Consider the following 25,506-nt stretch of genomic DNA (forward strand, 5'->3'; position numbering starts at 1 on the left):
AAGCATCCTTATTTCGTCATGGATGAGAGCTATAACAAAAACTTGGTTTATGTTTTTATATATATAATATATATTTTATCTAAGGAAAAAATGATAATTCTTTTTACTTTTCTTTACCTTGATGATATATACTGTATTATTATTATTATAAAAATAAAGATTTGTTTCGTCTTCAATATGTGTTTGACTTTGACATATGTGTCATCCATTTGTATAGTCTTTTCCGAGTCACACCCGAACCGTTGAACCAACCCGGGTTTTATTTATTTCCTCTCTGTTGCTCGAGAAACACTCGTCGCGTCGTCAAGTCCTTTATTATACCTTCAGAGAACTTCAAAACTCAATCGTTGTGCTTATACGCACCTTTGAATTTGTTGGTGTTTTGAGACGGACATCTCGAAGATGATGAAGCAGCTCCTGTGTTTTCTCCCATGGCTGCTTCTCTCCCTCTTGGTGATGACCGAGGCCCGATTCGTGGTGGAGAAGAACAGTTTGTCGGTAACTTCGCCGGAAACTATAAAGGGAACTCATGACAGTGCAATTGGAAACTTTGGGATTCCTCAGTACGGTGGAAGTATGGCTGGTACGGTGGTTTATCCCAGAGAGAATCATAAATCGTGTAAAGAGTTTAGCGATTTCTCGATTTCGTTCAAGTCTCAGCCTGGTGCTTTACCTATTTTCCTCTTGGTTGATCGTGGAGGTACATATGTATGCACATTTGAATTTGATGGTCCTCCTCCTAGGGTTCTTGCATTACTCAGTTTCCGATTGATTTAAGTCACATATTTGATATTTGTGTTTTACAGATCTTACAGTTGAATGTTAGATTTAGTGCTTTTGTGTTATTGAAGTTTTAGTGGAAGCCCGCCGAGGTTAAGTGTTTTCATCAGTAAGAGATTTTAGTTGTCAAGTTCGCTGAGAATTTACTGCCTTTCTTCTTTATTGGTTCGTCGTTGAGTTGAGTATGTATGTGCTGATGATATTGTCTCACCTTTATTGTTCTGCATAATCGACTAATCGTAACTTACTTAGCCTAAGATGGTGTATATTTCCTTATTCGGTTTCTAATTAGGATTTTGTTGGTTTTCTAATTAATGGAGTCAGTTGTCTTATATTTAACTTCTGGCTTTATCTTTGAAGATCTTACAACTGATACTGATGTTAGATTTAGGCCACTCTATTTAAAGTTAGATTGGGATCATTGTGTTTAATACACCCAAGATTAGAGATTTTAGTCTTTAGGGTGTGATGGTTATTTTATCTTACTTTGACTGTTCTGCATAATCAATCATATCTTAACTTACTTAGCCTAATGATGGGAAGTTATGTGTTGTTGTGTAGATTGTTTTTTCGCTTTAAAGGTCTGGAATGCACAGAAAGCCGGTGCTTCTGCTGTTCTTGTGGCAGACAATGTTGATGAACCTTTGATTACCATGGATACACCTGAAGAGGATGTTTCTTCTGCTAAGTACATTGAGAATATCACCATACCTTCTGCTCTTGTTACCAAAAGTTTCGGTGAAAAGCTGAAGAAAGCCATTAGTGGAGGGGATATGGTCAACTTGAATCTCGACTGGAGAGAGGCTGTTCCGCACCCTGATGACCGTGTTGAGTATGAATTGTGGACCAACAGCAACGATGAATGTGGGGTTAAGTGCGACATGTTGATGGAATTCGTCAAGGATTTCAAGGGTGCCGCTCAGATTCTGGAGAAAGGAGGTTTCACGCAGTTTAGACCTCACTACATAACCTGGTATTGCCCTCACACTTTCACTCTGAGCCGGCAGTGCAAGTCTCAGTGTATCAACAAGGGAAGGTATTGCGCTCCTGATCCAGAACAGGACTTCAGCTCAGGATATGATGGAAAAGACGTTGTTGTAGAAAATTTGAGACAACTTTGTGTTTACAAGGTGGCGAATGAAACTGGGAAACCCTGGGTCTGGTGGGATTATGTCACTGATTTCCAGATCAGATGTCCCATGAAGGAAAAGAAATACAACAAAGATTGTGCTGATTCTGTTATCAAATCTCTTGGTGAGTGTTTCTTTCATAGGAAGCAAAAATCCCCCCTTTTTTGTTATGGGATAATAATGCTNTTTCTAATTAGGATTTTGTTGGTTTTCTAATTAATGGAGTCTGTTGTCTTATATTTAACTTCTGGCAATATCATTGAAGATCTTACAACTGATACTGATGTTAGATTTAGGCCACTCTATTTAAAGTTAGATTGAGATCATTGTGTTTAATACACCCAAGATTAGAGATTTTAGTCTTTAGGGTGTGATGGTTATTTTATCTTACTTTGACTGTTCTGCATAATCAATCATATCTTAACTTACTTAGCCTAATGATGGGAAGTTATGTGTTGTTGTGTAGATTGTTTTTTCGCTTTAAAGGTCTGGAATGCACAGAAAGCCGGTGCTTCTGCTGTTCTTGTGGCAGACAATGTTGATGAACCTTTGATTACCATGGATACACCTGAAGAGGATGTTGCGTCTGCAAAATACATTGAGAATATTACCATACCTTCTGCTCTTGTTACCAAAGGTTTTGGTGAAAAATTGAAGAAAGCCATTAGTGGAGGGGATATGGTCAACTTGAATCTTGACTGGAGAGAAGCTGTTCCGCACCCTGATGACCGTGTTGAGTATGAATTGTGGACCAACAGCAATGATGAATGTGGGGTTAAGTGTGACATGTTGATGGAATTCGTCAAGGATTTCAAGGGTGCCGCTCAGATTCTCGAGAAAGGAGGTTTCACGCAGTTTAGACCTCACTACATCACCTGGTATTGCCCTCACACTTTCACTCTGAGCCGGCAGTGCAAGTCTCAGTGTATCAACAAGGGAAGGTATTGCGCTCCTGATCCAGAACAGGACTTCAGCTCAGGATATGATGGAAAAGACGTTGTTGTCGAAAATTTGAGACAACTTTGTGTTTACAAGGTGGCGAATGAAACTGGGAAACCCTGGGTCTGGTGGGATTATGTCACTGATTTCCAGATCAGATGTCCCATGAAGGAAAAGAAATACAACAAAGATTGTGCTGATTCTGTTATCAAATCTCTTGGTGAGTGTTTCTTTCATAGGAAGCAAAAATCCCCCCTTTTTTGTTATGGGATAATAATGCTTACAAGTCGGGTAAGTTATGATAGTTCAGATCAATTATTTTCTATGTCTGTACAGGAATTGATAGTAGAAAACTTGACAAATGTATGGGAGACCCTGATGCTGACATGGACAATCCAGTTCTAAAGGAAGAACAAGATGCTCAAGTATGACAAACTTTACTTATGTCTTTTTTTACGTCTGAATTTTTCTGCAGGCATGTCAATGTTATGTTCTTTTAGGAACCTGTTTGAGATTTACATAATATATTATGTAGGTTGGCAAGGGTTCAAGGGGGGATGTTACCATATTGCCTACCTTGGTTGTCAACAACAGACAGTACCGAGGTTTGTCTTGCAGAGTTGAACTTAAGACTTCAATACATGTAGTTTAGCTTGTTATAAAAGTGTTCCCTTGCAGGCAAGTTGGAGAAGAGTGCAGTACTCAAGGCTCTATGCTCTGGTTTTGAGGAGACCACTGAACCAGCTATATGTCTCAGCACAGGTATAATATTGTTGGTCTTGACTATTTGTAGGCATTTCTGATTGTACTCATTCTCACCTGATAACCTTTACCTGTGTACCCATCGGAATATGTTTGGCTGTATCGCGTAATCTTTGTTGGTTTAAGTGTCTGGAATCCCACCCCACCAAATTTGTGAAATACCTGACCCATACCCGAGCAATAGTTATCTTCAATGGGGAATTAATTTATAGATTCCCACATCTGCCTGTGCTTGTACCCAAACTATCTGATCCTAATTATCCAACCCAATACTGATATACACACCTCTATGTTTTGACCAGGATTTGTCTGTTAATATTATAAAGTTGAGTTTTGATGACCCATGCTCGACATCAAATAAATGTTTGGAACGTATTGTGAACTAAAATAGTGATCAGATCTGCTAACACTTATTGTGAAAATTGAATTTTTCTTCTGTTACAATTGCAGAGGTGGAGTCAAACGAGTGCTTAGATAACAATGGCGGTTGTTGGCAAGATAAATCAGCCAACATAACTGCTTGCAAGGTAGATGTGAAATTGCTTGGAATAGTTTCTGTGATATCATTATTAATCTGTTTGATCTGTGTAGGATACATTTCGCGGAAGGGTATGCGAGTGTCCTACAGTTGATGGTGTGCGATTCAAAGGGGATGGTTACAGCCACTGTGAACGTGAGTGTTCATGTCATATTTTGACTAGTTCTTATAATTTTATCAGGCTTGTATTATTTAGTAGCATTCTAAATATGGCAACAATGCAACATAATAGTCTAGTTACTTGCACAGCGACATTTGGTGAACGTCTTTTAGCAGCTCTGTATAACTCTTAGATTGTGAATTGTAAAGAAAGTTTCAGTATACCCTCTTAGATTTTAAATAGCTCACATTTTCCTGTTGTTATTTAAAATGTAAAGTTGGTTTCAGTCTCACGAAAGCTTTGAACTGTTATTCCATCTTTCCCATCATACTATCTGAGATAGATGATGTGTGTGTTTATGCCCTTTTTTGTGCGTCTGTAATGTTGTTTTGTCCCATTTCATATCTAATTGGTTTATGCATTGCAGCAAGCGGGCCTGGGAGATGCACAATCAACAATGGAGGTTGCTGGCATGAAGAGAGAGATGGACATGCGTTCTCTGCTTGTGTGGTTAGTGTTTATTCTTCACTCTGCTTCACCTGTAAGCATATTCTCATGTCTCAACTTGTAATGCCTTCAGGACAAGGACATTGTTAAGTGTCAGTGTCCTCCGGGATTCAAAGGAGATGGTATTAAAAAGTGTGAAGGTTAGACCCTCTTTTAAACTAGGGTTACCGTACTTCTTTGTGCTACTGCTAATCATCTAGTTAAGGATTTCCGTGCTTCCTTCACCAGACATTAATGAGTGCAAAGAGAAGAAAGCCTGTCAGTGCCCGGAATGTAGCTGCAAGAACACCTGGGGAAGCTTTGAGTGCTCTTGTAGTGGGGACCTTCTCTACATGAGAGACCATGACACTTGCATCAGTGAGTTTTCTTGAACTAGGATTTCTACACTTCTATTAATATTCTCATGCATACAAATAACTTGTACTGTTTTTTTTTTGGTTTAAATTTAGGCAAGACGGGTGCACAAGTGAGATCAGCTTGGGCAGCCGTTTGGCTTATTATGTTATCACTGGGACTTGCAGCTGGTGGGGCGTACCTCGTTTACAAATATAGGTTAAGGGTAAGCTTTTTCAGTTCATCCTTCATCTCTTTTGTCTGCTGTGTTAAAAAGCAAAGATTAATCTTCGTTTTATTGTGGCCTGAGATGTCTATTTAAACATAGTTATACTATAACCTCATATTTACTTCTTTGGACCTTAACACAGTTGCCATTTCCGTTGCTTGGGGAAACAGTTGTAACCTTTCTATGTTCTGGTTTTACAGCAATACATGGACTCAGAGATCAGAGCCATAATGGCACAGTACATGCCACTGGACAGCCAACCGGAGGTCCAAAACCATGTGAATGATGAACGCGCCTGAGAGAATCTATTTATTCCCGGGAAAGGACCCAAGGTGACACGTTCTTTTGATTGATGTGGCCCTTAACGCCGGTGTTTTTTCGCCTCTGTATCTTTGTAACTCTCTTACCAAACAGTGTATTTTTGCATACAAAAGAGGTTCTAGTAACTTCGTCGTTTTTTTCACTTCTGTCCATGGGACTTTTGTAATAGGAATACTCTGATGTAGCTTCTGAGAACTAGACAAGAGATAGAGAGAGTGAATAGTTTAAAAGTTCATGACATGTTGCCAATTTCTCATCTTACGTTGTCCAATCAATATATACAAATTGTTGTTGTTGGTTTGGGATTTAACAATCAATTAATAAGTTGTGAAGTTCAAATTTCTTGGATTTTTTCAAACATTGCACTATGTGTACAGTAAGAATTGATAAGCTGAATCTTTCGTTACGATGCTTGTGCTCTCGAAATAAGAAAAGTTCGTGGACGTTGAATCTCGATCTCCCTATATTGCGACATCTCAAGTTATAAAACTAAATTTTCAAGTTTAAAAATTTGGATTGGAATGCTAGATAATATCTTCATTTGTAGAGAAATCAGGTAAACAGGATATACTTGTATGTTCATTTTTAGAGATTTCAAGCACTAATGCAGGGATTTACACGGAGCAGAGCAATGGCTTAGTAGTGGCTGAACGGTGTATGTCTGTCCCGTACATCGTTGATAATATTAATAACAATTCTATTTTATTAACTTCTTCAGGGTAGAAAGTTTTCATAGAATAGTTTTAGAACTTTGGCTTCTAACCAGATCAGTAGATGTATCTATCATGTTTTCCTAACTGTAGAATTTCTACTGGATCCGTTTTTTTTTAATAAATAATAAATAATAAATAAATAAATTACAACTAGTGATCCCATATCCACTAGCCACCTAGCCACAAGCACAACCAACAGCGGAAATAACAGATACCAATATCTAAACAATAATCCCATAAACAAATCATAACCATTCCAATAACCAACATTAAACCAAATCATATACAAATGACCCAAACAGCATAAAACAGAGAACCAACAATCCTAAACAACATTCTAGGACTCAACTCTAGCAACCTAACAGAAGCCAGAAAACCAAGCGAACTACTAGAACATCCTCCTCTTCATTGCGTTGATTCCACGATCACACTTTGCCTTTACCTGCATCACAAACGCAAATTGCAATGCATGAGTATTTTATAAACACTCAGTAAGGCAATCCTCCCATCTACTAGGCTATACACACAAGCAATAGAGATACTCTAACCATCAAACAACAATCAACAACCAAACCAGGCTCTGCATCGACCGACACAAGATTTCATCGACCAACACCATTAGGGACCAGCATCGACCGACACAAGATATGCATCGATCGATACCAGGTTCACTTGCATCGACCGATGCTTCCACTTGCATCGATCGACACATGCTCGACATCACGCGGAAACCCTAATCGCATCGACCGATGCCTCCACATGGCATCGACCAATGCTCCGAGGTCAAACCGCGCCGTCCTCGCACTAGCATCGACCGACGCACATAGTGCATCGACCGATGCTCATGCCGAGCATTGTTTTCCCCGAAGCTTCTCGCCGGATCTTTGTTCCTGCACCACAAGAATCGATCCCAAGCCGCAAGAAAGCTTCCTAATGCCTCAAATAACATACTAGCAAGCCTAACAACACAGAAACAAACAGATCAGAGCAATTTCCAGCTTAGATAAGCCATGGTCATGCACTTACCTTTGCCAAGATGAATCTGAACCTAAAACAAACAAAACAACGCTCCTAGGAAGCTCCTACAACGATCCCAGCTACAGATCTCTACAGGAACAACCTCAAATCTCCAGAAATCACCAAGAACATTCAAGAACACTTTTTTCCCTTATTTTCTATCAAAAACGGCTAAAGTCGTCTAATGAGATAAAAGGAACGACTTAAGGGTTTTCTTTTCCCTTTTTCTCCAAAACGCAGCGTTTAACTTAAGTCAAAACGCAGGAAATTTAGTCAGCATTGACCGATGCTACTCCAGCATCGATCGATGCACATCTCAAACCGGGATTCCGGTTCGCGGATGTTACAATTCTCCCCCACCAATTTAGATTCGTCCTTGAATCTCGAACAACACTCAGCAAAGGAATCATGTGCTACCGTCTCCACGGCCCGCACTCCTCCGACCGATACACGAAAGGTCACCTCTAGGCGATAGACTCACGCTCCAGGCATTATTTGCTCTTGACTTTTGGACTCTCCTTTTTACTCACAGGCCTAAACCTTGAGTTTTTATCGGCTCCTCATCAGACCGAAGCCTGCATACCATAATATTGGCTCCTCATCGGGCCTAAGCCCGCATGCCATAATATATATATATATATATACATAAGGGAGTCTAATACTCGTCTCTCTGGTTGCCACCTTACAGCGCGCTCCCGGATCGTCATTCGAAGCCGATATACCAGCCATACTCCCAAGCCACAAAGTCTTAGAATATGACGGTACTAGGAGGACCTAAGTCCCCCAAGAGACGCGAACAAACAATTCTGAACACGTCTGAGTCCTATCCCTATCCAGGTTTCCTTCCTGTGGCTCGCGTAAGACAACACGATGTCCTACCAACCACATATCCCCTCACTGGAATACCTCATGACCACACAAGGATCATCTCATTGCCCAACGGGCCGCCACAAAAGCCAAACAAATGTCCTAAACAGGACCGCCACCAAGGCCAACCAAATGTCCTAAAAAGAACGGCCACCAAGGCCAAACAAATGACTTAAAAATGACCGCCACCAAGGCCACTCGTCCCGAAGGACCGTCACAAAGACCATCTGTCCCGAAGGACCGCCTCAACAGGCACTCTGGCTAAACAGCCCGCAACAAAGGCCACACTATGGCNCCACATATCCCCTCACTGGAATACCTCATGACCACACAAGGATCATCTCACTGCCCAACGGGCCGCCACAAAAGCCAAACAAATGTCCTAAACAGGACCGCCACCAAGGCCAACCAAATGTCCTAAAAAGAACGGCCACCAAGGCCAAACAAATGACTTAAAAATGACCGCCACCAAGGCCACTCGTCCCGAAGGACCGTCACAAAGACCATCTGTCCCGAAGGACCGCCTCAACAGGCACTCTGGCTAAACAGCCCGCAACAAAGGCCACACTATGGCTAAACAGCCCGCCACAAAGGCTACACAATGGCTAAACAGCCCGCCACAAAGGCCACACAATGGCTAAACAGCCCGCCCAAAGGCCACACAATGGCTAAACAGCCCGCCACAAAGGCCACACAATAACTCAAAAGACCGCCACACACGGCGCAACAACTCAAAAGTCCGCCACTAAGGCCACACAAGCCCCCCTCCAAGGCTCTCCGCCACTAAAAATGGACAAATTCTAACTCACATAAAACTTTCCATTTTTAGCACTTACCACTTCTGGAAACTTCCCACTTATAGAAACTTCTATTCCAGGAAACTTTCCCGCAAACCAGCGCCTCACGGAAATATTGTACCCCAAACACCACCTCATCTTGTTACTTAGTTGCACAACCAACCATCCCAAGCGACCAAGTAAACAAGAGAGATGGGCTGGAATACTCCATTCCCGCTCCAGCCATGGATTACAGATGAGACCAGGCTAGGCAAGCTCAAGTCGCGGCTTGCTTCTCATACCACTTCTTAAACCTTGCCTTCATCCTCGCCTCAGGCTCCCAAGTCTGATCCTCAACACCATCACAATCCCAAAGGACTCTCATTAAAGGAATCTTCTTCTTCCGAAGTTCCTTGATCCTCCTCTCGAGAACCCTCACTGGTCTCACCTCCAAAGTCATGTTAGGCTGAAGATCCTCAGGAATCTTAGCCAACAACTGATCATCCTCACGAAGACACTTCCGCAACATAGACACATGGAAAACCTTATGGAAAGCACGCATAACCTCAGGTAACTCCAGTCTATATGCCACCGGTCCAACTCGCTCAATCACTCTGAACGGACCCATATACCTCAAACTCAACTTAGTCTCAGTCAATGACCTGTTAGGACCCCGCAACATGGCCATCTTGAGGTACATTCTATCTCCAACCTGAAACTCAAGATCTCTCCTCCTCCTATCGGCATAACTCCTCTGTCGATCCTGAGCTTCCTTCATGTTCAGCTTGAGAACCCGAATCTTCTCTGAGGTCTCCTGAACAAAATCTGCCACGTACATGCTCCTCTCCTCCACCTGAGTCCAGCATAACGGTGTACGACACGACCTCCCATACAAAGCCTCATAAGGTGCCATGCCAATACTCGCCTGGTAACTGTTGTTATAAGCAAACTCTACCAAGCTCAAATGATCTGCCCAATGGCCACCCCAATCCAGCACACACATCCTCAGCAAATCCTCCAACGTCTGGATCGTCCTCTCTGACTGTCCATCTGTCTGGGGATGATAAGTTGTACTCATATGCACCTTAGTACCCATCTCTCCCTGAAATGCCCTCCAGAACACCGAAGTGAACTTGGAATCCCTATCAGACACAATACTCGCTGGCACCCCATGCAACCTGACTATCTCCTTCACATACTTCTTAGCCAAGACCGCTGCTCCATCAATCTTTTTGATGGCCAGAAAATGTGCCGACTTAGTCAACCGGTCCACAATGACCCAAATAGCATCAAACGTCCTGGACACTGGCAAATCTACCAAGAAATCCATAGTAATCATATCCCACATCCACTATGGAATGTGAAGACTCTTTAGCAAACCACCTGGTACCTGATGCTCAGCCTTCACTAACTGATACACATCGCACCTCGCAACCCAACTAGCCACGTCCTTCTTCATCCCGACCCAGCGATAGTACCTCTTGAGATCTCGGTACATCTTAGTCGTTCCTGGATGCATAGAGAACATGCTATNTTCCTTCATGTTCAGCTTGAGAACCCGAATCTTCTCTGAGGTCTCCTGAACAAAATCTGCCACGTACATGCTCCTCTCCTCCACCTGAGTCCAGCATAACGGTGTACGACACGACCTCCCATACAAAGCCTCATAAGGTGCCATGCCAATACTCGCCTGGTAACTGTTGTTATAAGCAAACTCTACCAAGCTCAAATGATCTGCCCAATGGCCACCCCAATCCAGCACACACATCCTCAGCAAATCCTCCAACGTCTGGATCGTCCTCTCTGACTGTCCATCTGTCTGGGGATGATAAGTTGTACTCATATGCACCTTAGTACCCATCTCTCCCTGAAATGCCCTCCAGAACACCGAAGTGAACTTGGAATCCCTATCAGACACAATACTCGCTGGCACCCCATGCAACCTGACTATCTCCTTCACATACTTCTTAGCCAAGACCGCTGCTCCATCAATCTTTTTGATGGCCAGAAAATGTGCCGACTTAGTCAACCGGTCCACAATGACCCAAATAGCATCAAACGTCCTGGACACTGGCAAATCTACCAAGAAATCCATAGTAATCATATCCCACATCCACTATGGAATGTGAAGACTCTTTAGCAAACCACCTGGTACCTGATGCTCAGCCTTCACTAACTGATACACATCGCACCTCGCAACCCAACTAGCCACGTCCTTCTTCATCCCGACCCAGCGATAGTACCTCTTGAGATCTCGGTACATCTTAGTCGTTCCTGGATGCATAGAGAACATGCTATCATGAGCCTCTCTCAGAATCTCCTGTCTCAACTCCTCATCCTTGGGCACACAGATCCGCCCATGCACCAGAATAGTACCATTAGCCGAAACCTGATACTCTGAATCAACATCCTTTGATGCATTCACCAGCCCCAAATCCGACTCCTAAGCCAATTGCACTCTCCTCAACAAATCTGCTTTATCAGCTGCAACCAAACCCAACGGCTCCTGAGAAACCGCACACAAGCTCAACGCACTGATCTCTCCTACCAGAGAATCCATATCCTGCTCCTGAGCCAAAGCCACCTGCTTCCGACTCAAAGCATATGCAACCAAGTTAGCCTTACCAGGATGATAGGCTATCTCCAGATCATAATCCGCCACCAGCTCCATCCACCGCCTCTGCCTCAAGTTCAGCTCGGGCTGAGTGAATATGTACTTCAGGCTCTTATGATCTGCAAACACATGTACCTTTTCACCATAAAGATAAGATCTCCAAATCTTCAGGGCAAAAACCACAACACCCATCTCCAAGTCATGAGTAGGATAGTTGTCATCATGCTTCCGCAACTGCCACATAGCATAGGCAATCACCTTCCCATGCTGCATCAACACACATCCCAAACCCACTCTAGATGCATCTGTATAAACCACATAGGGTTCTCCCTACTCAAGCAAAGCCAACACCAGAGCAGTAGTCAACATCTCCTTCAGGCTTGCAAAGCCCTCCTCGCACTCCTGGGACCAGACAAAAGGGACATCCTTCCCCGTCAACTTAGTCATAGGACGTGCTCTGCTCGCAAACCCCTGCACAAATCTCCTGTAATACCCTGCCAAACCGAGAAAACTTCTTATCTCCGTGGCATTCTGCGGTCTAGGCCAATCCATGATAGCTTGAATCTTCTCCGGATCTACAGAAACCCCATCTGCAGGCACAATGTGACACAGAGAACCGATCTCACGCTGCCAGAAAACCCATCTCACGCCACCAGAAACTACACTTGCTCAGCTTAGCAAACAACTTCTGCTCCCGCAACTTCTCCAGGACTGCCCTCAAATGCACTGCATGCTCTTTAGGACTCTTAGAATAAACCAGGATGTCGTCGATGAAAATGATGATAGACACGTCCAGAAACTCCTGAAACACGCTGTTCATCAATCTCATAAACGCAGCTGGTGCATTAGTCAACTCAAACGACATCACCACAAACTCATAATGCCCATACCTCGTCCTGAAAGCAGTCTTCCTCACAACCGCCTCATCTATCGGGATCTGATGATAACCCGACGCCAGATCTATCTTGGAGAACCAAGTAGCAGCTCTCAACTGATCCAACAACTCATCGATCCTCGGAAGAGGGTACTTGTTCTTCACAGTGATCCGGTTGAGACCCCTGTAATCAATACACAAGCGGAAACTCCCATCCTTCTTCTTAACGAATAACACCGGCGCTCCCCACGGTGATACACTAGGACGGATGAATCCCTTGCTCAACAAATCCTCTAGTTGCTTCTTTAGCTCTACCATCTCTGCTGGGCCATCCTATAAGGAGCCTTGGATAAAGGTGTCGTCCCTGGTTCCAGTTCAATCGTAAAAGGATCAGACCGAGAAGGTGGTAATCCCTGCAACGACTGGAACACGTCCTCAAACTCCTCTACAACCTGAATACCGCTAATCGTAGACGTCTCCACTGACTCTTCATAGATATAGTAACCAAGTAAGCCTCACGTCCTTCTCGATCATCTTCCCAGCCTGAATGGCCGAGATCACGAGACTCCCCGAAGTCGGTCTAATCCCCTGATAAACCAACTTCCCTCCTGAGCGCTCAAACTCCACTATGACAATCCAGATGAACCATATGCCGATGCAACCAGTCCATCCCCAAGATGACGTCATACAGCTCCACTAGGCTGATAAGCAAATCCGCAGGCCAAGACTCTCCTGCGATCTGAATATCGATACCCCTCGCTCTACCAATGACCCTCAGACAACTCATGTACGCACTCTGGGATCTCCCACGATACCCGCACTCTCTTCACAGTCCGGGGTAATGAAGATATGAGTAGCTCCGGAATCAAACATAACATGGGACTTAAACCCTCCAACCAACAAGGTCCCTACACAAACCTCATGTGTTGAGAACCTAACACTTTAACACAGGACAACGTAAAATCTGAACTTACTAAGAATTCACAAGAACAAAGTACCACAAATTATACATTTGATCGCCCCGGTCCTGGTCCCACCAGTCTGGACAGTCGTGTAAAAAAATGGCGCCTGCTCAATCCGTGCCACTGCTACCGGCTGCAACTTGGGACAATAGGGCATGATGTGCCCTGGCTCCCTGCAATGATAGCACACACGATCTGCTGCCGTCGGAGCAATCCTCTTGGGACAGCTAGCAATCTTGTGATCCTTGCCTCCACACCCGAAATAACTCGGACCACCCGGCCTCTGAGTAGCCTCCCATCTTCTCTTGGTTCCCTGCGCAGGCTTGCCGCCCTTGCTAGAACCTCGATGATGCTGAGCCTTGCTAGGCTGGACTGCTGGGCTAGCCGCCACTGACTTTGCTCGGATATCCTCCTCAATCCCTGCTGCAGTCTCAACCAGCTCTGCACGCGTAGTGTAACTCCGCCCTCTACAGTGAACCCTCAAGTCATCACGTAGGGCTCTCAAAAACCTCCTGATCTGAGCCTCCTCAGACTCCATATCCCGACCCCCATACCTCAGAAGTCGACTGAACTCCAAGTCAAGCTCCCGCACTGACCAAGTTCCCTGAGCTAGCTGAAGGAACTGCACCTCCAACCTATCCAGTGCCTCTCTAGGGAAATACTTGCGGTTGAACTCCAAGACGAAGTCAGCCCAAGACATCTCCCTCTGCACTCTCCTGGCTGCCACAGAACTCCACCACAACTATGCATCACCAGTCAAATGGTGGACCCCAATGTCCACCCAAAACTCCTCAGGACATCTCAGAGTATGGAAGTTACGTTCCACACTCGTCCTCCACGCCTCCACAGCGGTAGGATCAGTACCTCCCAAAAACCGCTCGGTACGAATACGACCCATCTCTGTCAGCATGCTGATATAATGAGAATGGACCCCCACATCCGCAGCCACTGGCTGCCGCTCCTCCGCCACCAATGGTGGCACTACCTGCAATCAACGGTGCCAACAAACCCGCAAGGTCGATACCCGTGACTCCACCCATTAGAACTCCCACACCAGGAGCCCTAACATCACCGGCCACTGGAGCATCAACACCGCCCCCTCCGGCCACACTCACAGAATCCCCCTGGACACCCTGCGACTCGCCGACACCCTCTGCTGTCACACTCTGGTCCTCGGTCTCACTAACCACTGGGGCTCTCCCCCTACCACGACCACGTCTGCGTCCACGACCACGACCAGCAACAGCATCCTCTCTAACCATTTTCACTACCATGAACAGAAGGCTAAACACACAATTAACGGAACACAAAAAAAGCATGAACTCACCGTGGAATCACACTTTAGGCTCGAAGAGGATGTTCTAGGATTCCATGCCACACACAATTGACTAACTCACATAATCAATCAAGACATGCAATCCCAACATCAACAACAGAAACCTAGTGAACCCAAACCTAGAACTGTAAGGGCTCTGATACCAAACTGAAACGACTTGACCCGTTTTTTTTTAAAATAAATAATAAATAATAAATAAATAAACTACAACTAGTGGTCCCATACCCATTAGCCACCTAGCCACAAGTACAACCAACAGCAGAAATAACAGATACCAATATCTAAACAATAATCCCATAAACAAATCATAACCATTCCAATAACCAACATTAAACCAAATCATAAACAAATGATCCAAACAGCATAAAACAGAGAACCAGGAATCCTAAACAACATTCTAGGACTCAACTCTAGCAACCTAACAGAAGCCAGACAACCAAGCGAACCACTAGAACATCCTCTTCTTCATTGCTTTGATTCCACGATCACACTTTGCCTTTACCTGCATCACAAACGCAAATTGCAATCCATGAGTATTTTATAAACACTCAGTAAGGCAATCCTCCCATCTACTGGGCTATACACACAAGCAATAGAGATACTCTAACCATCAAACAACAATCAACAACCAAACAAGGCTCTGCATCGACCGACACAAGATTGCATCGACCGACACCATCAGGGACCAGCATCAACTGACACAAGATATGCATCGATCGATACCAGGTTCACTTGCATCGACCGATGCTTCCACTTGAATCGATCGACACATGCTTGACATCACGCGGAAACCCTAATCGCATCGACCGATGCCTCCACATGGCATCGACCGATGCTCCTAGGTCAAACCGCGCCGTCCTCGCACTTGCATCGACCGACGCACATAGTTCATCGACCGATGCTCATGCCGAGCATTGTTTTCCCCGAAGCTTCTCGCCAGATCTTCGTTCCTGCAACCACAAGAATCGATCCCAAGCCGCAAGAAAACTTCCTAATGCCTCAAATAACATACTAGCAAGCCTAACAACACAGAAACAAACAGATCAGAGTAATCTCCAGCTTAGATAAGTCATGGTCATGCACTTACCTTTGCCAAGATGAATCTGAACCTCAAACAAGCAAAACAACGCTCCTAGGAAGCTCCTACAACGATTCCAGCTACAAATCTCTACAGGAACAACCTCAAATCTCCAGAAATCACCAAGAACACTCAAGAACACTTTTTCTCCCTTCTTTTCTCTCAAAAACGGCTAAAGTCGTCTTATGAGACAAAATGAACGACTTAAGGGTTTTTTTTCTCTTTTTCCCCAAAGCGCAGCGTTTAACTTATGTCAAAACGCAGGAAATTGAGTCAGCACCGACCGATGCTACTCCAGCATCGATCGATGCACATCCCAAACCGAGATTCTGGTTCGTGGATGTTACAATCATCCATTTATCTACTTTAACAAAGTTTAGTGAAGTAAACGATAATTTTTCTTTTTTTATAATGTAAATCCAAACAATAAAAAAGAAAAAAACTAATTAGATATTGTCTAGCTTGGCATACAATCAACTTGGAATTTCTACGATATTGTTCATTAAAGGCATTCAAGAAACTTTCAGTCTTTGCCCTAGCTGGCTAAACAAACTCATCGTCGAACTCAATAAGGGGACGACCCCTATTAGCTAATTAAGATGATTCTTAACGAGAGAGCTACATGCATCATTAACATTGGTATCACCATGCTCTTCCATGAGAAACACCATAACTTCATACCCAAAACACTGTCGAAACATTTTTTCTGTAGATATGTGTCTTATAGAGATCACGGTTGTATGATCGGAGGATGTCGTCTAATGCACTCAAGGCATGTCGGACGGCTTGCACAGAGGGACTTTGAAGAACGCCAACCAGCCTTTTAATGCAACCCTTGTTCACCAGTGACATGATGTGGTCAACAATTCTCTTCCAAGTGATACCATCAATAGCAGAGACAACAAATAGTTGTGTCTAAATTACCATGTTTGAGCATGCATATAATAATCTCATAATGCCAGATGCAATTACTTTATGCAGTTGCAAAATAAATAAATAAAAGTTCATAAGTATTCATGATCTCAGGGAAGTAGCATGCATTATTTTGTTATTGAGATGAAATTGAACTTACTTGATGAGTTCTCCATTCTGTTCGTAATATGATTAACAATTATGCAAATTCTCTCTTGGATGATCGCTGAACTTGTGATATTCTCAAGTAAATAAGAAAGAACAGCAGCTGGCCAAGAAGCACTTGGGATCTGTGATAGACAACATTTCAAAGTGTTTGAATAGCTTGATTTCAGAAACAAATAAATCAGAACCTGTAAATATGTATCATTCTCATTATTTCCATAAATAAATAATGGTGTATATATATATATATATACATATATATATAAGAGAAGTTCTTCAGTGTTATCAGAACTGAGAAGTTGCATCAAAACTGTGAAAGCTGCCCAATCAATGAAGGCTTAAATGTGGTCTTCTGATATAGAGAAAGCACAAAAAACAACAATAGCTTCGAACTTTAAAAAAAAAAAAAAAAAAAAAGTAAGTCGTCAAATATAAACCAAAACACACAAATGTTATAGAAAAAGCTGCAATTGCTCCAATATTACCTTAAGCCTAGTGATGTGGTTATAGATTAATTAAATGATTTTTTTAAAATTATTTTGTTTTACTGTATTTCACTCCATTTAAGTTTGAAAGCTAGTTTTCATTCTAATCATTTCTTTCTAAATTTCTATTCTTACTAAATTTAATTTCAGTGATACATATCATTTCATATTGTTTTGCTCAAAGACCAAAGTTTTAATTAAGTTCTTTTTTTTTTCAAAAATATCACTTAAATCTGAGACATAAAGGAAATAAGCATAATATTGATCTTTACATAGTTTTCTATTAGATCACAAAAGTGTAATGATACAAATATGAAAATGAATTTACAGAAAAATATTTGAGATAAGAAGATGTATTAAAAAAATATTTAAAAACGTGATATTTTCATTAAAAAAATGATTCATGAATATGTTAGAAAATAACCAAACATCCAAAGTAGATTATGGAGATGAATCTTTTCAACTTCAATCCATTGTTGTGGGATAACTGTAACTGATATTTTTTAAATCTTTACCAATAAACATGAATTTTTTTGTATAACCATCAAAACTTTTATTTTATATATGTGAATTTAACTTAAAAATATGAAAATAAAGAAGACATATGTATAATCTAGTACAACGCTAGAGATAAATATAAAGATAGACGAAATGTTAGATATGTACATATCATGCTTTCTATAATAAATTTAGAATGAAATTGTTCAAGTGGTGTTTTAATTGATTTTCAACTCATTTAACAACATAAAATAAATAAAAATATTTAAGATAAATGAATATAGTGGAAGAATATGAGAAAATAGTTACTTATAAGATGATAATCTAAAATAGAATGGAGATATTTTTAAAAAAATTAAAAGCAATGTAAGATATATGTCATATACTAAAATTAACGACTAACTCTGTAGATCAGACTTTACATAAAAAAATTTGTTAGTTTTTCTTTTCTAAATATACTCAACATGTATCAAATTTATCGATAGATTTCATACATATCGCGATCATGTTAATGACTAACTTTGAAACAATTTTTTTATAATGACATGTGTTGTCATCATATTAACAACATATTTTGACACGTGTTAATATCTTAAATCGATAACTTAACATTTTTCTTGATTACGCTAACGACTAACTTTGAAAACGAAATTTTACAATTTACATAATAAATAGTTTTTGTTTTCTAAATTTGTTTGACACCTATCAAAATCTTATCGATACATTTGTCATGTGTCGTGATCATGCTAATAGCTAACTTTGAAACAAATCTTTATATAATGACATGTGATAACGACATATCTTGACATATGTCATCATCACATTAACGACAACCAAATTTTATAATTTACATAATACATAATAAAATTTTTAGTTTGTCGTTTCTAAACTTTTTTCGACACGTGTCAAAATCTTATCGATAGACTTGACACAACGAACTTGTTTTGAATGTATAAATAATGATTTGTTGTTAATTATCTATAAGTTTCCTTTTTTATGATAGATTTAGACATATGTATAATCTAGTACGATGCTAGAGATAAATATAAAAATTGACAAAATGTTAGATATGTATATATCATTCTTTCTATAATAAATTTAGAATGAAATTGTTCAAATGTGTTTAAATTGATTTTCAACTCACTTAACAACATAAAAATATTTAAGATACATGAATATAGTGGAAAACTGTGATAAATAGTTACTTATAAGATGGTAATCTAAAATAGAACTGAGATAATTTATTAAAAATTAAAAGCAATGTAAGATATATGTCATATACTAAAATTAGTTTTATAATGACATGTGTTGTGATCATATTAACGACATATTTTGACACATGTCAATATCTAAAATGGATAACTTAACATTTTTCTTCATTACATTAACGACTAACTTTTAAAACCAAAATTTACAATTTACATAATAAAATAGTTTTCTTTTTCTAAATTTGTTTGACACCTATAAAAATCTTATCAACATATTTGTCGCAATCATGTTAATAGCTAATTTTGAAACAAAGCTTTATATAATGACATGTGATAATGACATATTTTGACATGTGACAACATATCAAATTAATAACTTGATATATGTCATCATTACATTAACGACTAACTTAAAAAACCAAATTTTATAATTTACATAATAAAATTGTTAGTTTTCCGTTTCTAAACTTTTTTTGACACGTGTTAAAGCTAACTTGTTTTGAATATACAAATAATGATTTGTTAATTATCTATAAATTTCCTTTTATGATAAATTTAGTACTTTTACATTTTTTTTTGTTTTTAAATATTTTAATAAATTTAAAATTGACACATGTCACCATCTTCTCGATATACTTGACATGTGTCATGATCTTGAATAATTTTCAAAATCAAACTTTATATGTTAAGATTGGAAAATAAAAATAGCAAAATGTCCAAATTTTTTTTTTGAATTTTCATGAAATTGTTGAATCAGCGAAAGATGTTTGAGATATCGTATAGAAGGGTTGACAAATGCAAAGAGATCTCATATATTGATATGATGTTGGCTTCACGGGGGAAATAGAGATTATCTAATCTAATTCGGTCCCATGCTTTCCCACCCCAACATCGGTAGGACCAGAGGGCTGACACTTTGACTTTTACTGGTGTGGTAAGAGTCTCCTAAAATTGACTATAGAACCATTTCTCTAATAATATGACGCCATCTCTAATTCATTAAAATCGTAAAAATTCCACGTTAACGAATTTGGATGCAACAAATCCACATTAACGAAAAAAAAAAGTACATTTAGTTTAACCAAAACGACCAAACATGACACCGGTTCAATAATCACTCAAGATAACGAAATGGTTGTGTTGTAGTTTTTGGTGATTTTATGTAGATTTTAGGTATTTCATCTTTCTTGTTTTCTTTGTAATTTCTATCAAAAGATTGCGAAAATAGTATAAATCTTTACATTAATACCAAGAAAAAAAAAATGGTTTGAGTCACACTGATGATGACTTGACTTATCTGGTAAAATAAAACACAACTCATATTGACTATATAGTCTATATGAAGAACCCAGACACCAAAACTCTATAGTCTATAGTACCATAGCTCTCCCATATTGGTGGGCTAATAAAGTGTAGTAAGTTACATAAAACGTTGAAATTAGAGTCATCAAATCAATAATACCACTTTCTCAGTTTTTAGGAATGTGGATGCAAATCAACGTTAAATACATCAAGGCACCATTTTGATAAATTCCCAAAAACAACAAAACAATTAGATGATTGATTATATATGAAAAAAAACGTGGCCAACAACAATTTATGTGTTCACCTACCTACAAAAACACCAATCTCCCTTTTTATTAACGGTCACATTCTCCTCGTTCCTTAATTAAAAAAAAAAAACATTCAGACACAACACAAACGCAAATTTAGATTCTTTGTTCTTCTTCTGTTTCAATCTAATTTTAATTTTCTTTTGGACTTCATTCCCCTCACCACCACCGTGATTATGATTGCCGCCGGAGCTAAATCGCTGCTAGGTCTTTCGATTGCTTCTCCAAAAGGGCTTTCTGATAGCAATTCATTGAGTAGTCATTCAAGATCCGTTGGTGTTGTTCGTTCTTGTGTTTCTATGGATGGATCTCAAACTCTGAGTCATAACACAAATGGGTCTTTTCCTGAGCTCAAATCTATTAATGGTGAGTTTCATATATCTTGTGATTCGATTTCCCAGACAAAAAAAAATCGATTTTTAGCTTTGATTTGCCATAAAAGATTCACCATTGTAAGCTATGATCCCTAGAAGAAAAAAAAAAATCCGATTTTTAGGTTTGATTTGTCAAAAAGATTCAATTTTTTTTGGTTTCTCCGTCATGTGTTCTCATCTGGGCAGAGATTGAATTTATGTTTTGTCTTTTTTTTTTTTTCTGTGTAATTAGGGAAAAAACAAGGTCCTTTGTCTACGGTTGGGAACTCGACGAACATAAAGTGGCATGAGTGTCCTGTTGAGAAAGTTGATCGACAGAGATTGCTTGATCAGAAAGGATGTGTGATTTGGGTCACTGGTCTTAGTGGTTCAGGTTTTTGATCTTTAGAAAACAGCTTTTCAAGTTTTGGTTTATGTCTATGTGAAAAATATAATCTTGAATGTTTCCAAAAATTGTTTAGGGAAGAGTACTTTGGCTTGTGCTTTGAACCAAATGTTGTACAAAAAGGGGAAGCTTTGTTATATTCTTGATGGGGATAATGTTAGGCATGGCTTAAACCGTGATCTCAGCTTTAAAGCTGAGGATCGTGCTGAGAACATTCGTAGAGTCGGTGAGCTTAAACAACAAAATCTCGTTAAAACCAATGCTTCTTCTTGTTTTTTTTAATATTTCTGTTGTTGATTGGTTTTTGTTTAGGAGAGGTTGCTAAGCTTTTTGCGGATGCTGGAATCATCTGCATTGCGAGTTTAATATCTCCTTATAGAACAGACAGGGACGCTTGTCGAAACTTACTCCCCGAGGGAGATTTTGTTGAGGTATAGACAAACAAGTGCGGGTTTTTGTAGTCTCTCTCTCTATTGTATTCAAGTTTTCAAATATTTTTTAGTAACATTGGTTTTGATCAAACAGGTGTTCATGGATGTATCGCTTGAAGTTTGTGAGGCGAGGGATCCTAAGGGTCTTTACAAGCTAGCTCGTGCAGGAAAGATCAAAGGTATCTCTTGAAGTGTAGTTGGTATTATTTGTGTGACTTGTTTTGTTTCAATGAAAATCCAAAATTGGTACTTACAGTTTTGATATGTTTCTTCAGGTTTTACCGGGATCGATGACCCTTACGAGCCACCATTGAACTGCGAGGTAAATGTCAATAATATTGTTGAGACAATGGGGTGCTGCAAGAACAAAAACATTGCGATGGTTCTTTACCTAGTTCATGAGCTTTTTTTCGCATAATTCTCTTGTCTTACCTTATGTTTTTTTTTCCTTGTGTCGTGTGAAGATTTCTCTAGGACGCGAAGGATCAGGAACTTCTCCGATCGAAATGGCTGAAGTAATCGTTGGATACTTAGAAAACAAGGGTTATCTTCAGGCATAGCATACTTAAGATGCACAACACTTTTGTTGTTCCACGGTCATAGTTCTATTTAACAAGCCAAAGTATAAAATTAAGCAAATCCATGGCTGTTTTTATGGAATCACGAGTTTGAAAAATAAATATAATCTCATAGCTGTTCCTTTTTTTTTTTTTTTTGTATTTTAAATCTTCTTGTTACGACTCTATGTATATGATAAATATGAGTGAAAATCAAGGTTAAGCCTTTTTTTCCTTGATGTTAATGGAAGCTTACATATGTTAAGGATGAATTGCATTCTAAAAGAATTATCAGAATTCTTTAAGTTTTATTTCCAGAATTACCAGAATTTCTAAAAGTATGTGGTAATTGTTTTTTGCTTATTAAAATAATTAAAGACAAACTTTGATAAGTTTGATGTTTTCTGAATAATAAACTTGTAGATGTATATATAAAAGAAAGTTATCATAATTATAAAAGAAGACAATAATTAAATATATCTACATTAGTATTTTTGCAGTGCTTTTCACAAATAAATCCTCATTTTGAAAATAATTATCATTGAATGCTAATGATAGATAAAGTTTTAAAAGATAAGAAAATATTTTAAAATCAATTATCGTCGAACCCTTTGTACACAAAACGTTATTACGAAAGATGCCATTACAAAAGAAAATCTTGGGAACCAGAACTAAGTCTGTCGTTGGTGTGATGCTAGAGTAATCAGGTAAATTAAAATGGTAGATAAAGTTGGTAAATATAGTTGGTAGACTATAGGATAATGGTAGATTAAGTTGGTAGAGTTAGTTGTAGTGATGGCAGACTATTTTGAAAGGTAGATTAATTAGATAGATTTATTTTCACGGTAGACTAATTTAGTAGATTAAATGTGTTTGATGATAGATTTAGTTGTTAAGCGAGTTTTTCGATAGACTTTAAAGGGTAGCGAAGATATTTTTGATAGATTTATTACCAGTTGCAACTTATATAACTGACAAACTTAAATTGTTAATAGATTTTTTGTTATATACTTAGATAGTTAAATAATATATTTATCTGATAGAATTATAAAAGTGTACCCGTAGAATTATAAATGTAGTAGAGATATTGTTAGTTCACTATAAGAAAACATGCGTTTTGCGACTTCAATATTGGTCGCTAAACAGTCGCAATCACCTACTAAACGACTATTTGAGATGGTCGCTAAAATTACGATTGGATTATGACGCCTTTATATAGTCGCCAATAAGCGACGCTTTACAGACTTTTTATATTAGGAACATTCTTGTGTGACCATTCCAAGACTCCTAATTTATCGTCACAAAGTAGTCCTCGTATATTAGTAACCATTTTGCCACTAATCTGATAGTTTCACATAAATAAATTAAGTCACAATTTGGTGACATTTTAGCATATAATAAACCTGTTTTATCTCTCAAATTTAGAAAAAATCACAATAAATTAAAATTGAAAACCAAATCATTAAGAAAGATATCATAATCATTCATTAAACAAAAGATTAGCATAATGATTGTATCATAATCATTCATTATCCAAAAAGATCATCCTAAGCAAAACAAGTAATTAAATCAAACAGGCAATTCATGTTTTTTAGAAAAGAAAATGTTTAGAACTTGAGTAAGTGGAGAAAGGGGATGTGGTGGCTGGTGTTGTGTCTAACGCGGTGGCTGGTGAGTACCTGACACGGTGGCTGGTGGTATGATGTCTTCAGGTGTGGAGTCTTCAGGTGCGGTTGATGGTGTTGTTGCTGGTACTCTTGGTCGCAAGGAAGCAATAAAAGTCTCAAATCCTGGATCTTTCTCTTTCATGTAGATGAGAAGCTCGTTGGTCCTCATTTGAGATTCTTGATGCTCCTTATCATGTTGGGCATTCTCAGCATCTAGATGAGCTATCTTGTTGCGAAGTTGTTCTTGAAGCTCGAGAAGTGTTGGTGTTGATGGAGAAGATTCTGCATAGCTTTCTTTCCTTTTCCCTTTCCTAAGTGTCTTAACAAGAGATCCAAGACCAAAAAGGTTTCCCTTCTCATCTGTTTGAGTACACTAAAACAAAGAAAAACTAAAGCATTTCGTTAGTCAAGGCTAGAAACAAGTATTAAGAAACCAAAATGCTCAGCAAATAAAGAAACCATGTGAATTATGAAAACCAAAATGTGGATTAAGAAAGCAATGCTGAGAGTACCTTAAGAAAGATTTCATTCTTTTCCTCAATGCTGAGAGTAGATGACTTGAACGTTCAGAAGAATTCCCTGAATTTTCTGGACCATCATCGCCCACTTCACACAGTTTCTCCTCTAATGTTTTCTCATAAGTTTCAGCTACTTGTTTAGCTTTTTGATCAACAAACGATCCGTCAGCTCGAGTATGTGTCTTCATGAACACTTCGCCAAATGATACCGGACGGCCAAATTCTTCCTCCTACAAAGAAATAGTAAAATGTTAAAACCATGGAAGCAAGGTGTTTAGGGTGTTAAAATCATGGAAGCAATGTTAAATTACCATTTCTTGATGAATTTGCACATATGATTTCTGACCGGCAAGGTGTTTGTGGAATCCAAGACCACCACGATCGAAGTTTCTGCACTGTGAAGCATTTGAACTCCTCTCCATTACATCAGGTTCGTTCCAAACATCCAATGATCACACATCTCAGCCCACAGTTCTCCACGAATCCAAATAGGTTGTTTACCACTGTTTTTAGCTTGACTAACAATGCCTTTCATTCGTTTATTGGCTATCTTTAAGAACCCCTCTTTAACAAGCTCAGTTATCCCAGTATCCCAATAGAACTCCGCTACATATTGCAAATGATTTAAGTTAATAATGATACTAAGTCAGTTATGAGAGATAATAAAACTTTGAAAGCTATAAGACATTACCGCAAATGTCCTGATATATCTCTCTTGAATGTGAATATGAGTAACCTTCCAACTGTAGTAAGGACCATCGAATTTCCTTATAAATATTCCAGCAATCACCCGAGAAAATTTTCCTTTGCGCCTGTT

At 39.4% G+C, this 25,506-nt stretch overlaps 3 protein-coding genes across 4 annotated transcripts; 2 read left to right on the forward strand and 1 right to left on the reverse strand.

Moving 5' to 3' along the window:
• On the forward strand, positions 227–5,895 carry LOC104793114 (vacuolar-sorting receptor 3-like). 2 transcript variants are annotated; one of them, XM_010519413.2, is made up of 12 exons: positions 227–700; positions 1,342–2,034; positions 3,186–3,274; positions 3,385–3,454; positions 3,528–3,611; positions 4,062–4,138; positions 4,203–4,284; positions 4,677–4,759; positions 4,830–4,896; positions 4,985–5,113; positions 5,206–5,315; positions 5,519–5,895. In XM_010519413.2, exons 1-12 carry the CDS (start codon positions 403–405, stop codon positions 5,615–5,617), a joined length of 1,881 nt encoding a protein of 626 aa, XP_010517715.1. In that variant the 5' UTR covers positions 227–402; the 3' UTR covers positions 5,618–5,895. The 2 variants fall into 2 exon arrangements, with proteins under 2 accessions (XP_010517715.1, XP_010517708.1); XM_010519406.2 differs by lacking the exon at positions 1,342–2,034 and adding an exon at positions 2,377–3,069 and having other exon boundaries at positions 239–700.
• On the forward strand, positions 20,781–22,769 carry LOC104793130 (adenylyl-sulfate kinase 1, chloroplastic). The gene is made up of 7 exons (XM_010519423.2): positions 20,781–21,123; positions 21,364–21,504; positions 21,593–21,742; positions 21,829–21,947; positions 22,042–22,126; positions 22,223–22,269; positions 22,412–22,769. Exons 1-7 carry the CDS (start codon positions 20,934–20,936, stop codon positions 22,505–22,507), a joined length of 828 nt encoding a protein of 275 aa, XP_010517725.1. The 5' UTR covers positions 20,781–20,933; the 3' UTR covers positions 22,508–22,769.
• Positions 24,161–25,111, reverse strand: LOC104709141. Its single transcript, XM_010425799.1, has 3 exons — positions 25,001–25,111; positions 24,736–24,919; positions 24,161–24,531 (listed from the first exon to the last, which is right to left on the reverse strand). Exons 1-3 carry the CDS (start codon positions 25,109–25,111, stop codon positions 24,161–24,163), a joined length of 666 nt encoding a protein of 221 aa, XP_010424101.1.

Source organism: Camelina sativa, chromosome 1 (genome assembly GCF_000633955.1).
Source record: "Camelina sativa cultivar DH55 chromosome 1, Cs, whole genome shotgun sequence".
Classification (NCBI taxonomy): Eukaryota; Viridiplantae; Streptophyta; class Magnoliopsida; order Brassicales; family Brassicaceae; genus Camelina; species Camelina sativa.